Source organism: Coenobita brevimanus, chromosome 92 (assembly GCF_032717465.1).
Source record: "Coenobita brevimanus isolate Jiangsu-jjx chromosome 92, ASM3271746v2, whole genome shotgun sequence".
Taxonomy (NCBI): Eukaryota; Metazoa; Arthropoda; class Malacostraca; order Decapoda; family Coenobitidae; genus Coenobita; species Coenobita brevimanus.
In genome coordinates, this window is record NC_137045.1 from 18,885,763 (window position 1) to 18,908,067 (window position 22,305).

Consider the following 22,305-nt stretch of genomic DNA (forward strand, 5'->3'; position numbering starts at 1 on the left):
TGTTGCAGGTGTGTAATCGTAAATTTGCAAGTGCAGAGTAGCTAATGAACGCACATGCACTCCCTCACCTTCTTACAAGTGAAGGTGTGGAAACAGCACTATTCTGGAATATTGTGCAGATGTAGAGTCTTTATTGGCAGGTGTGGAGTCTTGATTTGCAGATGTGGAGTCGCTACTTCATACACACCCACTCCATCGTCTGATTACCTCTTACAGCTTCGGGTATGGTAACAGCAATGGTTTGGAGTAATTTCCAGGTATGGAGAAGCTAGTCTGCAGGAGTGGAATCCTGGTTCGCAGGTATGGGGGCCAAATTTGTAGGTTTGGAGCTGCCAATTTGCAGGTGTGGAGTCCTCGTTTGCAGGTGTGGAGTTCTGGCTTCCAGGTGTGAAGCCCCTAATTGGCAGGCGTGGAGAACAAGTTTGCGTATGTAGTCCTAGTTCGCTGGTATGGAGTCGACTTTGTACGTACGGAGTCGCTAATTTTTACATGTGGCTGTGGGAAGAATGATGCAATAGCTTTAGATGTTTCGCAGATGTCCAAATGGATATCGCTGGGGTGTGGGTGCATGACTGACGCTGCAGAACACATTGTAATAAGTTTAAATGCGTAAGCACACGGTTTTCTGTATTTTAGTTATATACATTTATCAGAATTCAAGTTCTGGAGAATCACAAACAGATAATGTAATAACCTATACGTTTTGCTTTTACAAAGTAATCAACCTGCTGTATTTAGAGTTCGTGGATTTGCTTAGTTTTACAGTGAAGATACCATCACCACCATCATCATCATCACCATAACATCATAATAACCATTTTTTCCGCACAAGGACAGGGCAAGGATGAGGAAAATAACCACGAGGCTTAGGAATTATGAAATTCACATTTTCCGTCCACCACGAGTATACCAGTGTTTTTCTTCACTTCAACTTCCAGCCTACGTTTTCCGCTCTCAAGCGCCACTTCAAACTTCCTGGTTCAAACTTGGTCGAACTTTAGCGTGAGGCGGCCGAGCAGCGGCAGCACGGGTGAACGGGTACGACACCTGCTCCGGAATTGCTTCACTGCACTTCACTTCCCACTAACTTACCCGATTAGCGTCAGCACTCAGCATCATTGTTTTTTCGTGTTTGTTTGTTTGTTTGTTTGTGTGTGTGTGTGTGTGTGTGTGTGTGTGTGTGTGTGTGTGTAGCCACCCAAGTAAATTTCTTTGACCTGAAGAAAAAAGAACCTACTTGAGGGGATAGCTTCCCTTCCTTTTCCACTAATTCAGCAAACTCTTTTTGCCGCCTCTGTTGTTTTTATCTACTTGAGAAGTATACTTAAACAAAAGGCGAAGAGATCCTGGCTATTAGATCGGAGTACACTTCACTTTCCTTTGTGCTGACAGACTCAACCAATACTAACACTCAGCAGGTTTGTTTTTTTGTGTATATAGCTCTTCCATCCACCGAAGGGAGTATATTTGCAGTGAAGGAAGAAGCTGGGAAAACCGGCGGGAAACTGGTGGTAGGAAGCGTGATGTAAAGGACTTGCGATGTCTTCACTTCACTGCCACACCCAATTAGCCTTAACATTCAACATCTTCAGTTCTCTCTGTATGTAGAAGTTGTCTCGAAGGAAAACTGCAGGAAACTGGTTGTCGGCAGGAGGCAGGATCACTCCACTTCCCAACCCACTGAATCACTCATTAGTATTAGCACTCAACAGCACTTTTCTGTTTATGTAGAAGTCTGAAGAAACTTGTTTCCCTCGAAGAAAAATTTGCAGAAAACTGGTTGTAGGAAGGCGATGCGAGGGAGACAGGATCGCTTAGTTTCTTTTCCCGCTAACCAACTCATCATGTTATTGTTAGCACTGGGCATATTCATTTTTCTTCAATACTTTTTTTTTTTCATCACTTCAGTAAGCTTGTTTGCCTCGAAGAAACAGCGACTGGATTTTGGTGCTGAAACAGCTTTATTATCCCTCCCACTACCTTAAGTCACCCAGTTAATAATAGGAATAGTAAGTCTCTGAGTATACAAAGTTGGTTTTATCGACCTAAGGAAGTCGGGTTGCCTTGAAGTTAAAACGGCGGAACACTGGTTGGAGGAAGGTGGTGTGAGGGAGGCGGGGTGGGTGATGGAGGCGGTGGTGGGGTGTTTACAGGGAGCTCAGCCGGTGTTATGAGGACGTGAGGTGAGGAGGGGCCGCGTCTTGCCGCCTTCACGCCGCTCTGGAGGCTGCCATGTCGGCCCACGCCGGGGGGGATCGATCATTGCTCCCTGCTGCTGACCTGATTGAGGCACCATTGTCGCACCAACACTCACCACTCATTCCAGGCACGGATATTAATGTTATTCTCTTCAACCCATGGACGCAATTTCTGTGTCGTGAGCGTCGGATATATGAGAGCGATGCATGCTAACTTATTTTCTTACTTGCTCTTGTTGGTGGTGTTGTTACTGTCAGTGAAGAAAATTTTATTGTAAATCATCGTCACGCTCCCAGCACTGACCTTTTGAGAGAAATTCGTTAGTATAAACTATCGTCACGTTCAGACCGCCTACCTACTCAACAGTACCCATCTTTCATAGGGCGACTTACCTTCCCCCTACCCGACTACCCATCCACATTCATCCTACTCCATCCTTCTTGTTGTCCCATCTTTGACTTCCACCTTCCCAACCTACCTAAAACAGCCCTCTCCATAGCATACACGGTACTGTACCGGCATAGCCCACCTCCCACCACCCAACCAGGCCCATCCCGCCCACATTTCTCCCCCCACTTTTTTTTTTTTCTGCTTTTCCCACTCAGTCCCAACAAACCTTAAAAGTCATTCATAAACAAAAATGCACCGATTAGGCTGATTACTGGCACACATTTGTAGGCATAAACTTTAATGATCTTTATTGACATTAGTCGACATGGACCTGAAATTACTTGAAGAGAATCTGAATTGCCTGAAATAATCATCAAATACTTTACTGTTCCAGGTTGCAACATGGCTGAAATGAACTAGAATGACAAAATAGACCAAAGCTAACCAGAAATGACCTGGTCCGGCTTGACTGGATGTGAAGACTGAATAGACCTAACTGGACCCACATGGTCCCGAAGATCCCTTAAACGGCCTGGCTGAACCTGAATAGATAAAAAAAGCCCTGTCCCTGAGCTGATGAACCTAACTGTGATTCAGTGGACCTGAATGTCCCTGATCTGACATGACTGAACCTGAATGGATGTGAAAGATGTGAATGGACATAGAGCTTCCAAATGTACCCCTTCCAGGGCCGAGTTGGACCTTAGTGAACCTGAAAAGACCTGAATTGACCTGACTAATCCAGAATAGATGTAAACGACCTGATTGGAAATAACTAGACTTAAATGATCCTGAGTGTATCGGCACTGACTTGAATGGAAATGAATGACCTGGGTAGGCTTAACTGGACTCGAATTAACTTAAATGGAACTGAATTAACTCTCAATGAACCTTTGTATACCTAACTGAGTCTGAATGGATATGAACTATCTGAATGGACGTAAATTACCTGACTAGACTAAATTGGACCAGATTAGACATAACTGGACCAGAATTGTCCAAGTTCGAGTTAATGGTCGTGAACGGATGTAAAATGACATGAGTGAGCCTGAATGGATCAAAATGACCATGATGGGCCTAACTGGACCTGAACTGTCCTAACTGGACCTAAAGTGACTCAATCGAACCTAAATGACTCTGAAAGTGGCATGGATTATTTCGAACGATAATCATTTGACTGTCTTGTCGGAAGAAGGCTATGCCAGATGATGATTGTGTGGGTACTACGTAGGTAGTACGTGGCCGACAAGTACTTGTCATTTCATACTTGCAGCTGCCAGATTATTATATTCAGTGTTGGAGAACCCCATTGGTGGAGATGAAGTTAATGAAGGCTGTACTGTACCTGACCTGTCCAGTTCGCAAACCTATCCTATGATGAGAGCAACCGTTTGGAGACAGACTAGAAGAAGCAGATATATAATACGTCATCGGATGGAAGGAATTAACCACTGAACTTCGATGTCGCGTCTTTTTTTTTTTTTTTTTTGCCGCTTTTAGATTATTTTATTTAACTTTAGGACAAAAATCAGGTTGTGAAAGTGTCACTGGAGAATCTTCCTAAATCCAACGCTACAAATGGTTTCTTCCAAAGCTTAACAAAACCGTCTGGAGGCAGCTGAAGGGAGTGACCATTTCATCCCGGGGACGCCATTTCTATTTTATTCTATCTTCCTTCACGCGATTTTATGCAGCTTAGGAGAGACTTTTCCCAGATGTAAGAGTTCGATATCACCTTCATTAACCCCCTCATGGTAGGAGGAATTCTGGTAGGCCCATGCAGTTCCAGGTAAGGCAGGAAAATATTAGGCAGCTAACAGTGAGTCAAAGGAGTGAGTGTCAACAGTACCACCGGTAACCCTGTCATGGTCGGGACAACTCTAGTATTCTGTTCCAGCTAACTCCAGACAATTTCATTCAGCTTGGAGTTAATAAAGGAGACTGAGAGTATAAACCTTTCCACCACCAGAGGTCTTTCATAGACTTGAAAAAAAAAAAGAAAAAAAAGAAAAGAAAACTCGGCTGATGGTGAACTGATTAAAAAGAAAAAGTTACAGAAATGAAGCGATTAACCTCTTCACTACAACCATGTATTTGTGTAGTTTATTCTGGCGACTTTAGGACGATTTTGTTCACTTAGAGGTTAAGGAAGGGGTTAATGAAGGCTGTTTCAAATCCCACCTGTCAGAAAATTACCAGCACTTAATTAAATATCATGGAGGTAGCAACAAAACACACACACACACACACACACACACACACACACACACACACACACACAAAGTTCTCGGACTCTTGAGGCTAGTCCACTGACTACCACATAAGGATTTCTCTTAACACAGAAGCGAACGTACACATAGGAAAGAACTTTAACTGAGGGATACTTTCAAAATTCTATCCTCACTGTTAAAACTTAAAGACAGATAAAGTAAGTTGTTTTTTCTAATCAATTTCCATCCTAACAGTAAAAGTTGGTCACAGGACGAGTTTTAGGTCCTTATTCCAGGTGGCATTAAAAGATTCCTCACACTTCCTTCTCGGTGGTTTATTTTGCATAGTACACTTTTACGTAATTCATATCCCTAGAATATTGGCACAGTTTACATCATTAGCTCAGGAGGTTGAAATATAATGAGGAGAAAAAGTCGCGATGGAATTAATGTTTCGAAATCATCCAAGCCATTTACAATACGGTCCTTAACACCGTCATTTTCAGTGCATTGTAGGAAATTAATTAAAAACCTCAGCAAATCCGATTACACCCCGCCTCAGGGTGCCTTAATTAGCGGGGTCAAAGCCTTACAAAGAACAGAAGGAAAAAATATAATGAAAGACGTTGCTCAAGCACCCTAGAGACACAGATCCCAGCCTCTGTGCGTGCGTGCGTGCGTGTTTGTGTGTGTGTGTGTGTGTGTGTGTGTGTGTGTGTGTGTGTGTGTGTGTGTGTGTGTGTGTGTGTGTGTGTGTGTGTGTGTGTGATGTAACAACTGTACGTCTCTGTTTGGTGTTCGGGTGTGTGTGTGTGTGTGTGTGTGTGTGTGTGTGTGTGTGTGTGTGTGTGTGTGTGTGTGTGCTGTGGTCCATACGAGTACACGTGTGTGAGGGGTTAAGCTGTGCAGTGTGTGGGGGACGGGAATTTCGTAATCTTATTGACAGGCGGACAAACACAAGAGGTCAACTGTCCACAAAACCACACACACACACACACACACACACACACACACACACACACACACACACACACGCACTCTGCTCTCTCGCATTAACGTAGTCAACATGTGATTTATCAAAGGGGAGAATCCATCACTGAACGCTGATTGGTTGAAGGTCTCACAGATGTAAACAACCATCTCTATTCGTACTTGACCTACTTTTTCCTGTTCAAGTTAAAGAGGAGAGAGAGAGAGAGAGAGAGAGAGAGAGAGAGAGAGAGAGAGAGAGAGAGAGAGAGAGAGAGAGAGAGAGTTTGATAGACCTGAACCAGTCTGAAAACAATGGCAAAGATGATTATGTAACTAAAAAAATAACAACGACACAGGTTAGACAATTTTATCTCATGAAAACAAAATCAGTCGGCACTGGAACTACAGTAGAGCTATATCATGAAGAAGACATCCTATCTGCAAACTGAAAGGAAAAGCATCATTGTTTCCTTCCTGGTGTAATTTATGGGCCAGAAACAAGTCCTAAGAATGCAAATGTGAGTGTGTCAAGAGGGGAATGGAAACGACAGCAGGCATCACACGGAGGGATGGGACGAGAGCTTCTTGGATAAGGGAACGAAGAAGCTTTAGATATTCAAAAACCACAAATAAAAACCAAGGCAAGAATTTGATACTAATTTTTTGAACAAGCCCCTCTCGTGACTCAGATTTATTTTTTATAGGAAGGGCAAGGCGAATAGAATCATCCTACATTTCTTTCTGAAAAAATAACTCGTAGTACTGAGAGGCAGAATATAATCGCCATTGTTTTAGAAGGAAGGACTAGGGAAGGGGACCGCAGAAACTTTCCATGTCTCTTGTTCTTCCTGCATATCAAAATGTGAATTACGAGAGGGAGATGATGGCCTGTTGGTGAATCTGGCGTCGGCACAAAACAGAACAGAGAACAGAAGGGCGACTCGGGCAACAAGTGGCGACCCGGAGATGGAGTGAGAGGAAGACGTAGACAAAGAGCTGTGTTCTAAGGGTATAGGACGCGTCGTATCACCTGTTCCTTGGCGATTTATTTTGCGTATCACACATTAACCCACTTTGTATGTAACTTATATCATCGTAATATCGACATAATTTGCACGAATAACATACAGGAAAGTATTGAGATGTAATATACCGAACGGAAATGGTCGTACTGACCTCCAAAACCACGAGGAATACGACACAAAGAACGATATTGAAAGATGATACTAGTTAACCCTTTCATGGACGAAACAACTCCACTGTACTACTTTATTCCAGCCAACGTCAGACGACATTATTAAGCTGGGAATAAGCCTGAGTGTTGATACTGGTGTCATTAACATTCTCATTATCAGGACAGCTCTAGTTCTCTTACTCCAACTAACGTAGGTGGTTTCATCAAGCTGAGGGTGTCAAATAGAAGCCTGGTGATGTTACTACTCATATATCAAGCTGGATTTGTACAGTCTAACAACGTACAAGCCAGAGGAGACAAAGTTAGGAGAGTTCTTTGTCCTATTGTTGATTGACGATCGCTGATGATATTGATAATAACGAAAAGTTTAGTAACCGAGCAAAAGTTCTCCTGAGATTCGAAAAGACAATGTTCTGTACTCTTTATACATTGACTTGGCCTAAAATTACCATTCTCCATCACGAGTGATGTGATGTAAGAATAGAGTAGCACTAGAATATGCCAGTCATCAACAAGTGCTATGGAAAGGATGCAGAGCCATAGTATTTGCAGTTTCTGTCATTCAGCTACGTGAAATAAGCTGCAAAGGGACGAAAATTTGAGCCAAGTTAGAGTAAAAGGAGTATAGGAAGCTCTGACGGTCTCTTCAGAAGACAGAGGGCAAAATGAACTGGTCTATTGATTCCTGAGTGAGACGGGGGGTGGGGAGGTGGTGGAGAGAAGGGGTGAAGAAGGAACAGGAATGTATGGACTTTTCTGGTCATATCTTTTTATGTTATGTTATTTTTACATAGATTGTCAAGGTTGAAGATGTAGACGTATGAACCTTTTCTTCTCTTCTTTTTTTTTCTCTCTCTCTCTCTCGGGGGACTTGGACATGGGAGTATGATTCATTTTCTTCTTTTTCTTCTTCCTATTCTTCTTTTTCTTCTTATTGTTCTTTTTCTTCTTTTTTCTTCTTCTGTTAAGGGGTGGCGGTGGGGAAGGGGAGGCAGCCATTGACATCTACAGAACCCGAATGTGTAGTCCGCCACGGTGTCATTAAGTCCGTTACACCGTGGTTTATTTCGTGTTTATGCAAGGTGGTATTTTTGTATTAGAAAGCATTAAAAGTACCATGAGACAGTATGGCCATGTGGAGTGAATGGAGAACAAGAACTGACTAGGAGAGTGTATATGAATGAGGTAGAGGGAGGGAGAGGAAAGGGGAGACCCAGGCTGGGATGGAGTGATGTGGTGGAGGGGTATATGATGGCAGATGACAGGTGGCATGGAGACAATTCGCTTGGGACCTCTCCTTGCAGGACTAAGGCGTCTGGCTATAGACAGATAGACGGCATTTTCGTTTATGATTCCGACTACATGCATAGACTACACACTCAGTCTCCGAAGGTTCAGCAGTGCTCCTACGTGTCACATATTTTCATAATGTTAACGATTTTCGCTAATACCAACCGGCCCTACAAGACTAGTGTGATAGCATTAGCGGGGATGCTTTCAAAACATGTCCATGGATGCTGTGAAAGATCAGTTAGTACTTTTTTAACAAAGCTGAAACCAGCAAACTGTTCCCTCTGTCGTCATTCGAACTGCCACCCACTGTTCTATCCAGTCCTCATTGTGCAAAATAAAGAAGGATGAACCTCTTCGCTGCCATGGACGAACCTGAGTATTTAATCAGGTTAAATCCAGAATGTTTCATGCAGGTGAGTCTGCAGAGAATAGAGTTCACGTTCAAATAAGCCTGGGATCGCAACTACTAATACTAATACATGATATCGGGGTAACTTCCATTAATAACCCACAAGATACTGACTTGTCATGTGCATATACATCGCTAAGTAAGAGGGGTTACGAAATTAACCTAGAGCCCCTTATATAACCGCCTTAACCCAGTTTAGTTATCTGACATCAAGACAACAAATTGAGATCACCTAGTACTTGGCCAAAATCATTCAGTGTTTCAGTTGACCAATTATTCAAGGTATATTGTAGCTTCTAAGAGGGAACTTAGGGAAGAGATAGATAGATAGATAGACATGACAGCCAGATAGACTGAAAAACTGATGGGTAGATAAACAGATTGGTGCAGAGGGAGAGAGGGAGGGAGGGAAAGAAAGAGGATGGATGGATGAAGATACTTGGGAAACATTTTCAATTTTCAGTCATTTCGTTTCCCAGGAGCACGCAGCGATCCCCTCATGCCTCTCTCTCTCTCTCTCTCTCTCTCTCTCTCTCTCTCTCTCTCGTGCAATAACAGGATAAGAAATTTCACCATCTTAAATATACCTTTACATTCACCACACAATATCTTCAGTAAACATACGGTACGACCTCGTGATTATTTTGTGCCTGGCCACTTTACCTCATTTTCCCATCTGCAAGTGCACTGTTTGGCAACGTAACAGCCGGCAGCGTCAGAGAACAAGATACAGTATAATAGGCTTCACTGAGCTAATTAATTTATCTTTGTGCCTGACTAACTTTGCCGTATTCAGGGAGGAATTGTGTAACTGTGATAATATTGCATAATTATCAAGGACTGAATGAGTACTATGTCTCTCACATTTCACAGAGAAGCGTAAAAATATTGTGATAGATTTAACCTTATATCACGTTGCTTATTGGTGTACTAACAGAAGCTGGATACCTTGAAATACACTTTTAATTACAAACATTACCCCCAGCTAATGAGTCCAGTTTAATTATGCTTGATCAACAGAACAATTGGGGTCATATTTATGAAAACTCCTTAGTTTAAGTTAGGTATAAGATTTGCATATACTTTTGTTGTCACCCGTATAACGACCACTCACTTCACAACTAAGCTAGAGTAAATATATATAAAAAAAGAAAAAGTGCAACCAAAATTAATCCCTTTAATGATAAACATCATTCAACTACTACTACGGAGACATGGTTATCGTGAGAATTAGTTAGGATACTTTATATGTCTCTTGTCAGTTACATACCCAATCTGGTTCTGCAAATAACTTTTTTATTGCTAAATTGTCTCACACCTGAAGAAAATAATCTGCCTTAGTTTCAATATAACTTTTAAAAATTATCTCGATTTAACTTCAAGCCTCCGAGTACCACTTATCTATTTCCTTTTGGCTAACAATTGATGATTTTATTTGTCACTGAAAAATCTACTAAGGTCTGAGGGATAATGTCGTCCAGAGAAGCGGAATATTTTATCACGGCAGTGCTTAATCGTATGACCACTAAGAGTTCTTTATGGTGAACAAAATCCCCTATAGTATTTACCTGGATTAGATATGAAATGGATCCCTCCCCACTTCATTCCCTCCCACCCTCGTACCCACAGCCCTGACCCCACTGAAAATCTGTCCCTCCTCATCCTCACCTCTCACCTATGTTGCCCTTTCATTCTCCTCGCTCCTCCCTTTCATTCTCCTCACTCCTCTCCTCTCCAACACTTCCCCCAGAGAAAGGGTTAAAGTCACAGGACACAGCACACTAAGAAAATCGGATTAACCTGAAGAACTGCCAGAAAACTCGTCGTAACTCTTCTTGGATACTCCCATGTAGTGAAGGTGAGCATGTGGGAAAGGAACATAATTAAAGTCGTTTCAACAGATAAGAGAAAGTGATATCTCTCTTAATTCCGTCCTTTATCCTGTCTCGCCTGATGTATGCATTTTGCGGTGTTAGTGGTGGTGGTGATGATGGTGGTAGTGGTGGTAGTAGTAGTAACAGTAGTAGTAGTGCTGGTAATAGTGATGATGAATGTGAGGCAGGGTGGTGATGGTAGTAGTGGAGGTGGTGGTTGTGACAGAAGTGAATATGGTGATGCTTGATGATGGCAGTGGTGGTACTAGTGAGAGTGGTAGCAGTGATTGTGTCATGAAAGTAATAACACAGGCAATGGTGATGGTGGTAATAAAACTTATGATATTGATAGTGGTGGTGGTGGCAGTTGTGGTTGTGGTAATCAAGTGATAAAATTAGCAGTGGTGATGGTGGTCGCAGTGTTTGTGATAATATAAGTGATGATGGTGATAGTAGCTGTAGCGATGAAAGTGGTGATAATGGTAATGGGGATGGCGGTGTAGCGGTGAATGTGGTGACACAGATGGTGGTGATAGTGGCAGCAATGGTTATGGTGGTGAATGTAGACTGCAGTGATGTTGGTAGTAGTGATGGTGCCTGTGGTAATGAATGCGATGGTACTCATAATAGTGATGGTAATTGTGGTGAGCATCTATCACAAATTACAATCGTTTAAACTGTGGCTATTTACGCCAACGCCGGGTCCTCCTCACTTCGTCAGGGCTCTAATTCAAAATATCATAAACTTTCCCATACAACAGACAAAGTAAACTGTGAGAAACTGACACATCAGCTTTGTATACAGTACTGGAACTTGACAGGCAATTTTTCTGCAACTAGTTATAAATTTAACCTCGTTCACTATACATATAACTGCTGACTTCTACATTGGTCTTATTCACCCCTGTGTGGAATACAGCTCTCATATGTGTGTGTGTATGGGGATGGGGGACCTTCCCGTATACACCTCTTCTAAACAGGGTGGAGTCAAATTCTAATCAGCTAACTCCTTTCAAAACCAACGTCTTCGCAGCACAGATGCATCTTTATCTCTTTACTATCACTGCTTCAAATTCGCCGCTCTTCTGAACTGCCTGCTTGCGTCCCTCCACCAGTACGGCGGGAGCGTAGCACTAGTCTGGCAATACATTCTGACCCTTTTTGTGTCCAGCTACTTATTGCAAGAAACAGCAGTCATATAATGCAACGGGACAACTCTGGAACGCTCCTCTTCAGTCTGTATTTCCCTCAGTCTATGATCTCCATAGACCGTTCGCGAAATGAACGGTCTTGAATTTGACTGTTTATTTTCTCTTGGAAAATAACAGCGATTTTCCAGGTTTCAAGCCTTTAGTTCTTTCTTCTTAAAACAAGAAACACACACACACGACGACATCTTTTGTAGTTTATCCTCACTACAATCAGATTTTATTCAGCTTAGGAAACACCTCCCGTATTGAAGAGGTTAGCAAATTATTTTCTTTAGTCCTCTCAAGAATGAACCGTCTCCCATATACGGAATAACTCGTCTGGTGGTGCTGTGATATAAAGTAAAAAGACGTTTTCGTGGTGAAGAGACTTAAAAAAAAAAAAATAGATTTATAGCGAGAAATCCTTGCACTGGACGACGGCTGAAGGATGAGGGATTGTGCCCAGCCAGGGGTCACTAATTAACGTTCACTTTTAAGGTTTGGCTCCATTAAGTGTTTCATTTGGAGCCACTCTCGCTAACCAAGGCCAGATACTGCAGCCAGCCTTATCAGGATTATGTACAGTTTTGTGAAGTGTTTGATTTGCTGCTGACAAATACACTTCTTAATATAACAATTGAATGATAGATGACAATAACTTTATATCTCACCCTTTGACTGGTAGAGGCATCCTATTGCTGATTAAAACATCATGGAATTAGCCATTTAAAAGACCAAAGTTCTACAATACGACTGAAAGGATTAAGGCTCCAAAGATTATCAGTGGCTCACATTATTTACATTTTGCATGTCACGAATTATGTGGGGTTTCCGCTAATCAATAATTCGCCCAGTACGTGGTAGTATGTCCAAAAGGTGATAATACAGAACCTTTCGTTGTACCTAGTCACATTTCTCGTTACATAACATCACCAGCAAACGTTGGCCGACAATTCCCTGTAAGCACTGTGTCCTGCATTCTTTTTCCTCCCCGAACGTCAGGACAGTCCTTTCATCTCATACTCTTTTGTCGTCTGCTTCATATTGGTATCACATAGCAATACTTCATGTAACACCTTCAACCAACACGGAAGAGTCGGTAGTCCCTTCTTTCCGCTTTACGGCAAACCAGGAACCACCAAAGAAGTTCTTAATTGCAGCCTCTCTGAAATCCAGGGAAATTCATCATCAAAAGGTAGTGAATTCAGGTTACTACAGATTTCATTTTGCATGGGAATGTTCCTGTCCCAGTCGCTGTTTAAAATCAAGACTATCCACCATCCACAGACGGAGTGATTTCAGGTCACTACGGATTTCATTTGGTCCTTTGAGTTTTCCCTCCTCAGTCCTTTCCACCTTCTTTGCTCTGTTCGATCTGCATCTGCGTCTGTGGCTCCTCCGGCTGGTCCTGGGGTGCGAGGAGGTCTGGGAAGAAGAGCTCCACCTCGGCCTGAGCGCTGGCTGTGTCCTGGGTGAGGTGCAGTGGCGAGAACTCAGCGGCACTTTCCTCAGTCCCCTCACCCGCCACTACCACGGCCAGCACAACGGATCTGAGGGTGCACAGTCTACATTAATATTAGAATGACAAACAGATGACAAGTTGACAACAGTTCGCCCACCTCATGAAGATTTTCGTCTCCGTCCCCCACCCCACATTCCCCCGATTATTTCCCGTACCCCCATGTCAAACGTCAGAATACTGTGACCATTTCCTTTTCACAACACTTTTTGCCCGAGCGCCATATTCTATTGTTAAGCTCTTGCGACAGCACAGAATACAAGATTGAGAGATGGCAATTTTAAGCTGAGATAAAACAAACATAGTACAGGATACACTACAGCAACAGTTACCTTCTTAGCGTTGTAAACAATATATATTCCTAATGGGGGAAGGTAGCTAACTGGGACAGAATCTATACTATTAAATTTGTTGTTCCTTTTTCTTTCTTGTGTGTGTGTGTGTGTGTGTGTGTGTGTGTGTGTGTGTGTGTGTGTGTGTGTGTGTGTGTGTGTGTGTGTGTGTGTGTGTGTGTGTGTGTGTGTGTGTGTGTGTGTGTGTGTGAACTTGCTGAGTCATCCTGCTGCTGCTGAGACTAAAAACATTACATTGATGGATGGGTATGTGGGCTGTTGTGTGGAAGGAAATAAGTCATTTGAGGAACAGATCCACGGGGTAAAGAGGTCCACAGAGGAACAGATCCATGAAGGAAAATAGGGCCATGGGGAAATCGATCCTGGTGGGAAATGGACTCAAGTGGAAATACAGTCCAAAGGGTAAAAATAAGTCCATGAGTGAAATAGGGCAATGAGAGAAAATACACCTGTGTTGGAAATAAGTGTTTTGCCAGCGGAAGAAAATAGATGTGTAGGAAAGTACACCCATGGAGGCATTACATCCGTGGGGAAATATAGGTACATGACATAGAATAGGTCCAAGGAGGGAAAATAAATCCAAGGGGGAATGCAGGACCAATACGAAAATAAATCTAAAGGAAAATAAATCCTGGAAGAGGGTAGGTCCATGGGAAGACAGTTCCATGGCAAAATAGGTCCATGGAGAAAATGGGTTCATGAGGGAAAAGAAGGCAATGGAAGTAAATATGTACTTGGAAGAATATGGGGTCATAAGGAGAAAACAGGTCCATGGGGGAAATTAGGTCCATGGTGAAAACAGGTCCATGGGAGAAACTGGACCATGGGAGAAAATAGGTCCATGGATATAATAGGCCCATGTGGGAAAACTGGTTCATGCAGGAACAGGTAAATGGGAAAAATAACTGGGCGGAGGATTAATCCTTAGAGGAAGTAGCCAGAAACGGACTTATGTGCTGATTCATCCCAATTCATCTTTGTCATTTACTTAGAGTATGGGCCAATTCTAGATTCAGATTCGCAGATAATCCTACGATATTCCCCCTCCTATAATTCAGATATAATTTTCCAAGGAAGACAAAGAGAAATGAGAAAAATCAGCACTCACTTTTCCCTGTCCTGCTTGCACAAGTGACTAATTAGATAATCAATATATCTATCTATCTATTGCCAGACGCCTCAATCCCGTTTGGGGTGGCCACAAACAAATTGCCTCCAAGTCGCCCTGTCCCCCGCCATTTCACTGCCCTGCTCCCAACTCACACCCCCCTCTCTCATATACCTCTCCACCCCATCCCTCCATCTCATCCTCGGCCTCCCCCTCCCTCTTCCCCCCTCCACCTCACTCACATACACTCTCTTCGTCAGTCTTTCACCCTCCATCCTCTCCACATGGCCAAACCACCTCAGTGTGTTCCTCATAACGCTTCCTATCATGTAATCAATATATAATTAATAAAAAATAACAAATCTGATATATTTTTTCTCGTAATATATATATATATATATATATATATATATATATATATATATATATATATATATATTTTTTTTTTTTTTTTTCAGAAAGCTCAAGAAACGCAGCAAAAATCTTTCACTCTCCATGTCTGTCGAACAAAAGCAAATCCCTATTAAGATTTACTTGTAAGTTTTGTTTGTGAATACTGACCCTGATAGGCCTCTCTGCCCTTGCCGTATGGGACTGGGTAAGTGAAGTTAAACTAAATCACAGGCGAATGATGTCAGTGTGTGTGTGTGTGTGTATGTGTGTGTGTGTGTGTGTGTGTGTGTGTGTGTGTGTGTGTGTGTGTGTGTGTGTGTGTGTGTGTGTGTGTGTGTGTGTGTGTGTGTGTGTGTGTGTATTGTGCTTCTATGGGTTAACTGTTTTTGCTTCAGGCCGGTTTATCCACTGGAATATTACAGGTAGAGACACAGATCAGATCAGTTGCCTCCAAACTTTTTAAATTCATAACGATAAAATGGTCCTAGTGGCAGGTGGTGGCGACCATCATCCACTCACTTGATGTAGTGCTGCCTACTTCTTCCTTAGCCTTTATCATTCTTTTTCTGTGCCTGCCCTCCTCTCTTTCTATTTCTCCCATCTTTTCTGTCACTTCTTTTTGCTTTTCTTTCCATTACATGTGGCTTTACATTCAGTGACAAGCCAAATGGTTTCCTGTAAGCCAAGAAACCATTTACAACGCTGGGTGGTAACCATATAACCATAGTGCTCCCTACGTGTCAACAAGTGGGTTGGTGGAGGGTTAGTGCCCCTCCCTGTAAAACAAATAACTCAAAGTCAAATGGCCACCCCTTACGGGATTATGGCGTCTAGCAATAGATAGATAGATAGAAAATGTTCCTGCGATGAATCCGAAATATAATGCTGTTTTAGGGATTCTTCACAGCATCCTTGACTGAACATTCTTTACAACACAAACTGAATCTGAAGCTTTGTTATTATTTAACTGCATATACGTTACGACGCTTATTGTCATCTCTTTATCCAGGAATACACAACACTGCCATTAGCGTACACACCACAACACCAGAATGGGCTACACTAATGTATTATACAGATAAGACAGACGTTTGTTCAGGATCACTAAATACGTGTAAATAGATGGACGGATAGCTAGACAGATAGATGGACAGATAGCTAGATTCAGCCACAGAGGTGTGCTGAATAATTGCTGGAGAATGAATGTGGTCTTGTGTCAGCGCAGAGCAAGGCAGATTCAGTTTTCGTATTACAAAAGCCATGGGTATTCATTGTACAGAAGCGTACATTCTTCTGCCATTACACTTTGTTACTCCTTTACCACTGAATGTATACGCTTTTACCTTGTGAAAGATGAGTAGGCCTACCACTCATTCATCATTTTGCAAGCATATCTTTCTCACTATACGACAAGGTATTTCTACTGAATATTCTCAACAGAATTCATTCATTGTTCATACCACTGCTTTGCCAGGCCGCTTTATCCATCATTACATAAAATATACTAATGTACAGCATCCTTTATTGGCAAGATGGGTAATTATGAGGTAAGCTTTTACATAACCTTGCATGAGAGTACATACCCGAGTGCCTGTGTGATGTGTGGGGATGCAGCAAGACTGGGTACTGCTTGTATGGCCTCCTGGCTGAGTGTGGCCTGAGTGTGGGCCAGCACCCGCACCCCACACACTCCCAGACGCTCCAGCACCTGCACCATAACACAACACAGTATTACACACATCAGCTCCACAACTACCTCATATATACATCACTCTTATACAAGTTGAATTCATTAGGAAATACACAAACCATATATATATATATATATATATATATATATATATATATATATATATATATATATATATATATATATATATTTGCGTGTGTGTGTGGGTGGGTGGGTGTGGGTGTGGGTGTGTGTGGTAAAGTTGCGATGGCGACTCATCGTTTCTTTATGTCTGTCCAAATGTCAGAGTCCAGAGGCTAAGTATCTCACAATATAAAACTCTCATCAACGCAATGAAGCGGCTTTAGAAGATGACACCACGATTAGGCTTGCCTACAAAAACGGAGCTAGCACTAGATTAAGCAGTTATTCATGTCAATTATTGGTTCACTATTTCAATAAATTTTAAATACTGTATATAGTCCAAGTGTCTTTCACACTGAATCCGTACAATAAATACAAATAAATGCCTTTCTAACACAGGCTATGAGTGGGACGTCCTGAGCAGAAGTGTAGGCACTGGATTTTTTTAAAGCCACTTATCGAAAAGTAAGCAGAAATTCAACTCTGTGCTGTATAGCATACTATTTTAATTAGTCTGGCTTCACCAAGTGACGTAATTAATCCATGAAACAGGTGTTTGTATTGGGAGGATGAAACAGTAGTCAGTCCAATTCTTTGGTGATGATTAGTTGTCGTGTTTCAATAACATTTTAAGCTTTTCTTTATCAAAATCCTCCCATAATCAAAGTCAATAGCATACTCAGGCTCCTTGTGTGTGTGTGTGTGAGAGAGAGAGAGAGAGAGAGAGAGAGATGACCAACCTGCACCACACATTAAAAAGCGCAATTAACAATGGTACAGAAATGCCAGACACGTTCTGTCCTCGCCGTGTACCTTGGAATTTATCGGCAAAAACTGGAGGTCTGTCAGGATTGTCTTTCTCTTCAATATGTAAGTCTGCAGCATAAGACCTATATTGTTAAATCCCCCCACCCTATTTTAGTAAAGAATCCACGGCCATATGAGCTGCCACACTACAGCCCACACATCCCCCTTCCCTCTTTATAAATCCTGCAAGGAATTTTTGTTGTTGCACATTTCAAAGCATGTAGCAGCGCCTGGACACACGCAGTTATGTCACGTACCCACACACAGACACTTTGCAACTAAACCAACTTCGACTGGATTATCACACACACACACACACACACACACACACACACACACACACACACACACACACACACACACAGTACCTGGTGGTGGTCAGTGTCGGGTAGCAGTAGTAAGCGTGGTAGTGATGCGTCAGGGGGCGGTGGGAAGAACCTGGCCCCCAGCCGCTCCTGAAGCACGCGACTCCTGGGAAGCCAAGCAGGAACCACGTGTCCCTCCTCACCGAACTGGGCGACCAGACTTGATGGAGAGTGTGGAATGGAATGAATGCGGGTTATATGGGGGCGTACTTTCCATATCTCGAGGGAGGGAGGGGCGAGATTACTGGAATGAATGGCAAGTTGTTTCAAGGAGAGGGGAATGAAAAGAATAACAAATAATATTTAAGAGGGAAGTATGCTAGTTACCTTAGGGGGTTGGCTGGAACTCCTTTTCCTCATTTGTTTACTTATGTAGATGACATGACATTGTTTCTAGTATGTTAGTTATGCTGCTTGCATAAGACAGGAATTAAGGAAACCTGCTGACCTCCTCCTGACCTGTTCTCTTCCTTCTCCTGCCCTCTTCACTCCCCTGCCCTCTCCCTTCCTACCCTGCCCTCTCCCTTCCTACCCTGCCCTCTCCCTTCCTACCCTGCCCTCTCCTTTCCTGTCCTGCCCTATCTCTTCCATATGTCCTCTCCTTTCCTGCCCTGCTCTCTCTTCCTTCCCTCCCTGCCCTGCTCTCTCCCTTCCTACCCTGCAATTTCCCTTCCCCTGCCCTCTCTCGTCCTACCCTGCCATTTCTCTTCTCCTGTCCTCTCCCTTCCTAGTCTGTCCTCTCCCTTCCCCTGGTCTCTCTCCCATCCTGCCCTGCCCTGCCCACTCCCTTCCTGCCCTGCCCTGCTCCCTCCCTTCCCCTGTTCTGCCCTTTCCCTTCCCCTGTCTGTCCGCCTCCTTTTCTGTCCTACACTTTCCTTTCCCCTGCCCTGCTTTTTCCCTTTCCCTGACTGCCCTCTCCCTTCCTCTGCCCTCTCCCATTCTGTCCTGCCCTCTCCCTTCCCCTGGTCTCTCCCTTCCCCAGGCCTCTCCCTTCCCCTCTCCTCTCCCCTCTCCTCTCCTCTCCTATCCTTTTCTCCTTCATGACGGTGAAGTGTGTTTACGTTATGCGTACTACCACCAAACTATTTTATTTACCTGTAGAGAGATTTTTAGAGCTTCAGGGGTTGGATGTGCCCTTCATTAACCTCATTCTTACAAGGGATCTCCCCTGAGCTGAAATAAATCATCCGGAGGTAACTAAGACATACAAAAAATAAAAACACAGTACTGAAAACTTTACATATCCAGTTTCTAACCTATCTTCTATCTGTCTTCTCCTAACCTCCTCCTCACCTGTCCTATCTTCTCCCTAACCTACCCTCTCGCTGACGTATACTAACCAAATCTAGCCCAGCCCTGCAGATATCCTTAAATAGAGCTGGTTAAATTCACCTAACTAGTCTTGGATCATGACATCACCCAGCCATTCTCAGCTACCAGCATAGATTCGGGTTTGGTGGGATCACAGATGACACGTGCCCCACTTGTAGAACAGACTCACACAACACAACCCACACCATGGAGCACTGCACAACACAAGCCACACTAAGACCCAAGCACAGTATCAACGATGTAAAGAACCTATGAGACGACCCCATAACGGCAGCTTTTTACTTCCGGTCGACGGGCCCGCACGGCCAGGCAGACCGGGCTGAAGCAACCTCTACAACTCCTTCCCTGCCGTATTCTTAACCTATCCTCTCTTTGATCATTCCTTGTCCTAGCCCTCCTAACCTATATATTCCTTGAAGTAAACCCATCCGGCCACTCTTTCACCCCTCCTATCTTAGCCTTACTAATCTTTCCACTCCTAACCTTTCCCAATCTGGCCTTCTTAACCAATCCATTTCTTAACATCACCCTACCCTGGCCTTCCTAACCAATCCATCCCCTGACCTCTCCCTAGCCTGATGTGACCTCTTGACTCCCTGACATACCCTCGCTCTTCCCTGGCCTGGCTTGACCTGTGCCTTGTTGGTACTCACGAGTCTGGCTCCTCCTGTCTGGCCTTCTCAAGGTCCTGTGGTCCCAGCACCTGGTACCAGGCCGAGACCACGTCGCCCTCCTCCACCCTGACGGAAATTGCCATCTTATACACTCAATTCTCGTTATGTCACCTATATTTAATCACGTCGAAGGGGCCGCTATTGTCTTCGAGTCGGATTCTATGCATGTATCTACTGTATATTACATATATGTATGTGTGTATGTATGTATGTATGTGCGTTTACAAATGTCACCAGTGACTAACCTTGTTTGAATTACAACTGACACACGCTTTGTGTGGGGGTCTTGGAAGATGTGGATTTGGTGTTGCATGAAGGTCAAGATCAAAGTTCAGGCACAGCATTGAAGTGATTTCAGAACATCCTCTCTTGTTATCGGTTTGAGAGATCTTATGCAATCAGTCCTCGTTATGCGTCGCCTTTTCTATAATTATTGTTGGTGCCAAGTCCAATGAAAATTTCAGAAAAAAATCATCATCATCATCATCATCATTAGTCAATTAATTCATTGTCATCATCATCATCATCATCATACAGTCCTTTTTGATCTCTCAGGAACGTAGGAGCTCAGGGCTAGGTAAATCAGTCACGATGTTGAAGGCGAGGGTGACCAGCCTCCCTCCTCCCCTTCCTCCGAGTGGCATTAAGTAAGCAGTAAACACTAACCACAGGCTCAGTCTGGCTGGAGTGTCTTATTAATCCATTAGACCACCAAGAGCCATTTGGTTATATGGTTACCAACCAGCGTATTAATACAAGAAACCATTTGGCTTGTAGCGCAGTGTAGTCACCTAGAGACAGCACAAAATTAAGTGAATGAATGAAAAGCGCCCCACTTACCACTGTCAGAAAAAAAAAAAAAAATGCTTAATACAAATCCTTTTCTGACAGTAAAGCAGATTTGCCAGCTGCTTTCATTTTACAATGCCATTTATGTGTTAAAAGTTTTTATTTTTGGAACACATCCCTGACACAAGGACTGCCTTTACTGAAAGACCTCTTGAAATTGGGTGAACGGACTCCTGCCCAGCAAATCTCATTTGCTGGTACATATTTTTCCCCAGTGGCTGTTAAGCGTCAACTGTTACATACAGTAGATCATATCATTTTAGTGACTGACTAATTTACAGTGATGATGAAGTCCCCTGGGAAGCTTTGCAGCCAGGGGATGGGGGGACTGATGAGAGGTTTGCATGTCCTGTGAATTTGACGGAGTGAGTCGTCAAGCAGGTTTGACAGTTTTACAAGGTCTTTATAACAGAGCAGGAAAGGATGGGGCGGGGGTATTGGACTGGGATGGTGTTGCATTGTATCGAATGATGAGAGCTGTCCCATTCAGACTCGGTGGATTTGATTGTTGTATTGCGACTACTATTAGACGACTATAATCAGCTACTGGAAACCTGCAGGTCTGGCTGGATTACACACTGTGATGATGATCATTACACATCGACAGGTAATGTAAGAGCCAAGCATTTCTTCTAGTTATCCTGTGAGGCAGACGAACTGACATAGTGTTGGGAGGTGGGGTAGGTGGGATGAGGACACCCTGTGAAAAAGAGCGTAGCATGTGGGCGGCCTTCGCGGTGGGAAGGATAGATCTTAGAAGGTTTGGTGGCAGTGGACAGAAATAACGAGGCATGAAGGGCAACGATGGCCATGGTTGGTGGGGCAGGCTGTAATACACTCAGGGAAAACGGGAGTTCTAAGTTTAACAGTATGGTAAAAGGTAAAAGTATAAATATGTCTTTTAACAGGAACAATGTCCGGTAATACAAACAAGAAGAAACTATCGCACGCAGTATAACACAGATAAAGCTAAACAAACGATTTCAGACAACACTTCAACGCCACCCCCGGACTTTGATCTTAACCTGTGACCTTGACATTTGAATGATCTACACCAAAACTGAATTACCTCTTGCCCGCATCTCACACAGTGTATGCGCCAATTTTGATACTAATCAAACCAACCATGAAAACTGTTTTTTAATGGCAGATTGATCCTAATTAGATAAGTCATCTGAATTGCTTTGTAATGACAGATAAATGGAGAAATACACGTAGAAACGGACTCATTCAAAATAGCTAGACCCTTGGGGTAGATTACAAACAGCTCGAGACCAAAACATAACAGAAATCGATGATCACAGGCCGATTCACGTTACATTTATCTACATCAAACTATTTTTCGCCAACCGTGTCGTCC

At 43.1% G+C, this 22,305-nt stretch overlaps 1 protein-coding gene across 1 annotated transcript in view; it reads right to left on the bottom strand.

Moving 5' to 3' along the window:
- Positions 1–210: 210 nt before the first annotated feature.
- LOC145412152 (thioredoxin domain-containing protein 3 homolog) overlaps positions 211–22,305 on the bottom strand; it is a 38,339-nt gene continuing 16,244 nt past the window's right edge. The window contains exons 9-14 of the mRNA XM_080282086.1: positions 20,076–20,162; positions 18,094–18,250; positions 16,689–16,813; positions 13,089–13,282; positions 472–578; positions 211–396 (exon numbers count right to left, since the gene is read on the bottom strand). Coding sequence (XP_080138212.1) covers positions 211–396; positions 472–578; positions 13,089–13,282; positions 16,689–16,813; positions 18,094–18,250; positions 20,076–20,162 — 856 coding nt within the window. The remainder of the gene's footprint in view (positions 397–471; positions 579–13,088; positions 13,283–16,688; positions 16,814–18,093; positions 18,251–20,075; positions 20,163–22,305) is intronic.